This window comes from Notamacropus eugenii, chromosome 5, assembly GCF_028372415.1.
Source record: "Notamacropus eugenii isolate mMacEug1 chromosome 5, mMacEug1.pri_v2, whole genome shotgun sequence".
Lineage (NCBI taxonomy): Eukaryota > Metazoa > Chordata > Mammalia > Diprotodontia > Macropodidae > Notamacropus > Notamacropus eugenii.
The window spans coordinates 94,502,385-94,507,635 of NC_092876.1; the positions used below are offsets into that span (position 1 = coordinate 94,502,385).

At 38.1% G+C, this 5,251-nt stretch overlaps 1 protein-coding gene across 1 annotated transcript; it reads right to left on the reverse strand.

Annotated features, from left to right (window-relative positions):
• Positions 1 to 905: 905 nt before the first annotated feature.
• LOC140508842 (olfactory receptor 52I1-like) lies at positions 906 to 3,625 on the reverse strand. Its single transcript, XM_072616723.1, has 2 exons — positions 1,784 to 3,625; positions 906 to 1,151 (listed from the first exon to the last, which is right to left on the reverse strand). The coding sequence occupies exon 1, from the start codon at positions 2,828 to 2,830 to the stop codon at positions 1,811 to 1,813; it is 1,020 nt and encodes a 339-aa protein (XP_072472824.1). The 5' UTR covers positions 2,831 to 3,625; the 3' UTR covers positions 906 to 1,151; positions 1,784 to 1,810.
• Positions 3,626 to 5,251: the final 1,626 nt, after the last annotated feature.

Here is a 5,251-nt window from a genome sequence, read left to right on the forward strand (position 1 = left end):
GCATTGCATGTGTTTCCATTTTTTTTTCAGTGTTAATTGGTTGTGCTGATTTTTTCTTCTTTTTTTACTTTAAAATGCCATTTATTTTGTGGGATAGCTCTTGCAGAAGGGTAAGGAGAAGGATACTGAGGAAAATTATAAAGATGCAAAAAAAAATAAAAGGCATCAATAAAACCCTGTTAAAAATAACTATTGGAAGAACTATGAAAGAGAAATATGAAAAGGGGGATATATTGTCATCAGATATGTAATTATACTGTAAAGTAGTAACTTAAGCATGCACTTACTACACCGTCCCATTTACAGCCATCTAACCATGATGGCTTCCTGGCACATTGCTCTTGCCTCCTGATATGCACTCTCTCAATCTGAAATCCCATCCTGAGGCCATACTGTTTAGGGATAGCTCACTAAATCTCAGCAGCCCTAACTCTGACTCTCATTCTCTAACTCTTCCTGCAAGTCAAAGCTACCATTGCTTTTTGTCTCCATTTGATATCCATGTGACTTCCTCTTTTCCTGGATACCCTAAATGTGAAACAGCATACACTTTATGAATTCTAAGAATCCTTATCTCAATGTCCACTTTCATTGGCTGGTCATGTCCTTGGTAAGGCTACGTATCCTTTCTCCCATTATCAGTAGGGCTGTGGTGCAGGATTGAGTAATTCTTCTCTAATGATAATCGCTCAAGCTCTTATTCCAATGTTTGCTCCAATATCAGGTGCAAGTGTTTAACACCTCAATTTCAAGAAATCAACTAACTTCAATTAGTTTTTTTTTTTTTGCAAAGTGATATTTACTGAAAAGACATAAGAAGAATAGAAGCATACACATATTTCCCCCTAATACCTGAAAGAATATACTTCTCCCATACCACTTCAATCCCTAGGGAGAGTGGACTGACTTTATAACAGTTTTTACATAATATTTACAGTATTTTTTATTGTGGTAGAGCAGACAGGAGAGTCCACAATTCCCTCTTGGCCACCTTTGATCCACTTCAATGCTGTCATAAGCAGGTCACTTCAATCCTGATCAGGTTGAGTTGTATGTTAAATCTAACATGGATTTCACTTCACACACCCTTAGCAGATGAGTTTTCTGACTTTTCAAGCCTCTCAGAACCACAGCTTAGTCCAATACTTCACCTAAGAATAACAAAAAATGGAGTAAAACAGACAGAAGCGATAGCAGAGCTATCTGCACAGCATCTACATAGAGGCAACATGAGAGGGGAGATAAAAGCTGAAGGCCTCTCTCTATACCCCAGATGCTTACAGTACTTCTCATCCAAATGTATCCAAGCAAGAAAGAGTTCTCAATCATTTGGCTAATGTTTTATGTCAGTAAACTCATTATTGGCTCAGCTTCCAAACGAAAAGCTCCTCCTCTTTTACATGAGGAGACCAAAAATAGTATCTATGCCTGCTCCGAAGTTGACATGAGGTGACGTCAACAGAGCAGACTAATCACACTTATAAGAAGTAGGCTCCTTGACCAGTCCCAGTTTCCCCTTACATTAGAATGTTAGCTCCCTGAGGGCAGGGATTTCTGTTCTTGTGTATTTGTATATTACAGCACTTAACAGTGACTGACACAATAGATGCTTAATAAATGATTTTTTCATTCATATTTTATGTTGAAATTTCAGGAACTATGTTAGGAAATGAGATGAAGCCTTTGAGCAACCCTGAATCTATACTGACTATACAAAGACCAAGTGAGTTCTAGTGAAAACTTTTTATATCAGGAATGACATAATTTTAATATTTCTACTTACCTCATGGTCAAATCTCACATGTAGATCTTATGTCACCCATAAAAACTCTTGCTTAACTCTTCTTTCCTTTTTGGAGTTCACACAGTGGTGACACAGGAGGCTGGTGGTCATTGTGTTCCATACCCCCTGCCATATCTTCTTAGATCTCAGTCCATAGATGAGGGGATTCAGAGTGGGTGGAATGATAAGGTATAAGTCAGCCAGCAGAACCTGAGTATGCACAGGAACCATATCCTGACCCCACCTATCCACATAGACAGATATCATTCCAGGTAGATAGAAAAGTGTCATGACCCCTACATGTGAACTACATGTACTAAGTGCCTTGTGTCTAGCATTCTTAGAGGAAAGATTAAATACTGCCTGAAGAATTAGACTGTAAGAGGCCATGATGAATGTCACATCAATGCTTACAACAGCAGAGGATCCTATCAGTGTATAAAGATTACTAAGTGTGTGATCAGCACATGCCAAACTAGCCACAGCCATGTGCTCACAATAGGAATGAGGGACTGCATGTGAGCCACAATATGGTAAATGGCTCACCATCCAGCTCAGTGGGATCATACTAATGGTACCTCTTGTCATTATAGCCACACTGATGCCCAGAACTTTCCGTGGTGTAAGGATGGTATTATAATGCAAGGGTTTGCAGATGGCCACATAGCGGTCAAAAGCCATGGCTAGCAGAAGCCCTGATTCCACGATTGTGGCAGTATGGACAATATACATCTGAGTGAAGCAGGCAGTGAAGCCAATGATGCCACTGCCTGACCAAAAGACACTCAACATCTTGGGAACCACAGATGTTGCCATGATGATGTCCACACCAGCCAAGACACACAGGAAATAATACATGGGCTCATGCAGTTCAGGGTCCACCCAGATCACAGTCATGATGAGGCTATTCCCCACAAGGACCATTGTATACATGGCACTGAGGAGGGCTGCTAGCCAGAGGTGAGTCTCCTTGAGTCCTGGGATACCCATGAGGAAGAAAGAGGCAGGAGGTAATGATGTGTGGTTGGAATGTAGTTGTAACATCATTGAGGAGACTTCTTTCCTATTAATAAAGCCATAGAAGTCAATGGTACCTAGAAAAATAATATAAGGAAACAACCCTCCTTTTGATACTACTGTACATATTCTGGCTTATTATTGAATGTGTATATCCGAGAACACCATATACTAGATTAACCCTTAAATTGGGGGACTTCAGACTGTCCTTGGATTTCATATCAAAATCCACAAAGACACAGAGGAATAATTCCATAGTCTAAATGTTTTCAAATGAGGTCAGTGTAAGAGAAAATGGAAACTCTCAAAAATGAAGTTACTTTGACACAAATGCAAATTATTACAGTGAGGAAGAAAAGTGAAGTTATCTAAAAAGATCAATTTAACTGTACAGAGCACTCATTGACTGATATGGTAAACTCTTCTAGGTAGTGACAATGGTTCATGAAGAAAAAGTAGGAGAAAATCACTGAAACCTTTTGAGTATTATAAGAATGATTCCAAAGCAAGAACATTATGTGCTGCAGCCTTCCTTACAGACACATGTAAGACCCAATGCATTTCCATTACCTGAATAGATATGATTTAGTCTGGTTTTTTGCATTTCCTAATGACCAGCCTATAGATGACATTATGAAATGCTTTAGGTTAGTCATTCTGAGGCCTGGGAAAGGTACTTGGGAATCAATGCAAACTTCTTTACCTTGGACACAAAATTGAAGTATTCTTTAGCATAGGGGCAAGTAGAGGCTTCAGGCTCTAATTAGCACAAATGACAAATTTAATGAAGTGGTAGCATTATTGAAATTTTCATTGCATGTTTCCTTTAGGCCAGAATGAATTAGTATATTTTTTATATAATCATAACTTCAAATAGCACACATTCCCAAAATGTGACCACTTCACAGGATTCATTATTTACACTAATCCACACTTGACTTTAGTATATTGTGTTCTCTTTATGCTTTGGGAAGCAAGGTTTGTAGCATATTGAGAAAGATCTGCAAATCTAAATATATAGATATACCAATATCCATGGTGTAACCCTTAAATCAGCAATCCTAAGTGCAACACAAGAAATTAAGTAGATTAGTTCTACATATGTCACAGAGGATGTTGACACTAGTGACTGGACCAAAGCAGATGTCAATAATCAAGCTCTCTCCTTATTTCCTTTGTATGCCTACATAAACTGTACAGTCTTATATGGTTGTGTGCCTTAGAACTGATAATGATAAATTTGCTGTGTACATCATGATTATAACAAGCTAAAATAAACAGAATGGATCTTAACTCTTTGAAACAATGGCACTAAATTTTAGAATTGTTTCTCCATGAGGAGCTTGTAATATTATATATACCTCCTGGCTGAGAATGAAGACATTAAGGTCACTTCCCCTAGCACTTTGAATGATTTGAGGGCTCTGAAATACTTTTGAAGTATTATAAGGAATCAAACAGAGGTCTGCATATGGTCTTTCAGTTATCTGAATTCCAAGTATCATAAGCACATAAAAGTTAAGGAGTATACCTGTAACCTTGTCACTAGATCCACTTCCCCACTGCCGAAGAAGCAGAAATCAGGATAATGTATGACTCTCTTGCAAAGGTAAAGTGTTCAGATAGTGAAAAATGCATCTATGGGAAAAAAGTCAACATAAGGAGATGTCGATAGATTTAGGGTTATTCTGAAGCCAACTCTTATCATCAGAGGTGATTGTTAAATTTTCAATGTGAAAGTTTACATCTCAAATATCAGCAAAGGCTACAAATCTGGGCTTAATCATTATTTTGTTGATTATCTAAATTTACAAAAGGATTAGTGACCCAAATTAAGCTTTAAAGTGTGTCTCGTTTTTGGAGAGCTGGTGGTTAATTTTTTACCAGCGTATCCTGAAATAGATTCCTGCAGTTGGTGAAAGTCCAAAGAGTAGTAAGCCCTGGGCTGCTAGACAATGGGCAGCTACAAAAAACCTGATTGGATTTGAAAGGATTAAACAGTAGATTAGCTATAATGACCTATTAGATATAATAATATTATTTGAGGGTTAAACAGATCACAAGAACAGAATTCTAAATAGGGAAAATTGCTTTCCAAACTATGTTCTCATATGTGGGTTTCAGCAAAAAGATACATTACCTCCATCCCCCCACCCCATCCTGCCCCCATTTGTCCAAAGCTGAAGGGAAATCAGCTGTGATATAGGTCTGTGAAAGAACTGCTTGTCAAAAGAAAAAAGTTCTGGGAATAGAGAGTACAGGCATGTACTATCTAATGCCCAGGCATCAAGAATAGAAAAGTTACCTTATTATACAAAGGAGTTCTAAATGGCAACACACATACAGAGTCCACTAGAGAATATCCAATGTTAGGTAATCAAAAGTGCAATGAGATCAGAACAGTTTCAGAAAATGAAGATGGGATCATTCAGAAGGATAGGAGGATAGCCA

Bases quoted from the DNA above. Each gene is read 5' to 3' on its own strand.
- LOC140508842 (XM_072616723.1), bottom strand. From the start codon at position 2,830: ATGATGTTACAACTACATTCCAACCACACATCATTACCTCCTGCCTCT.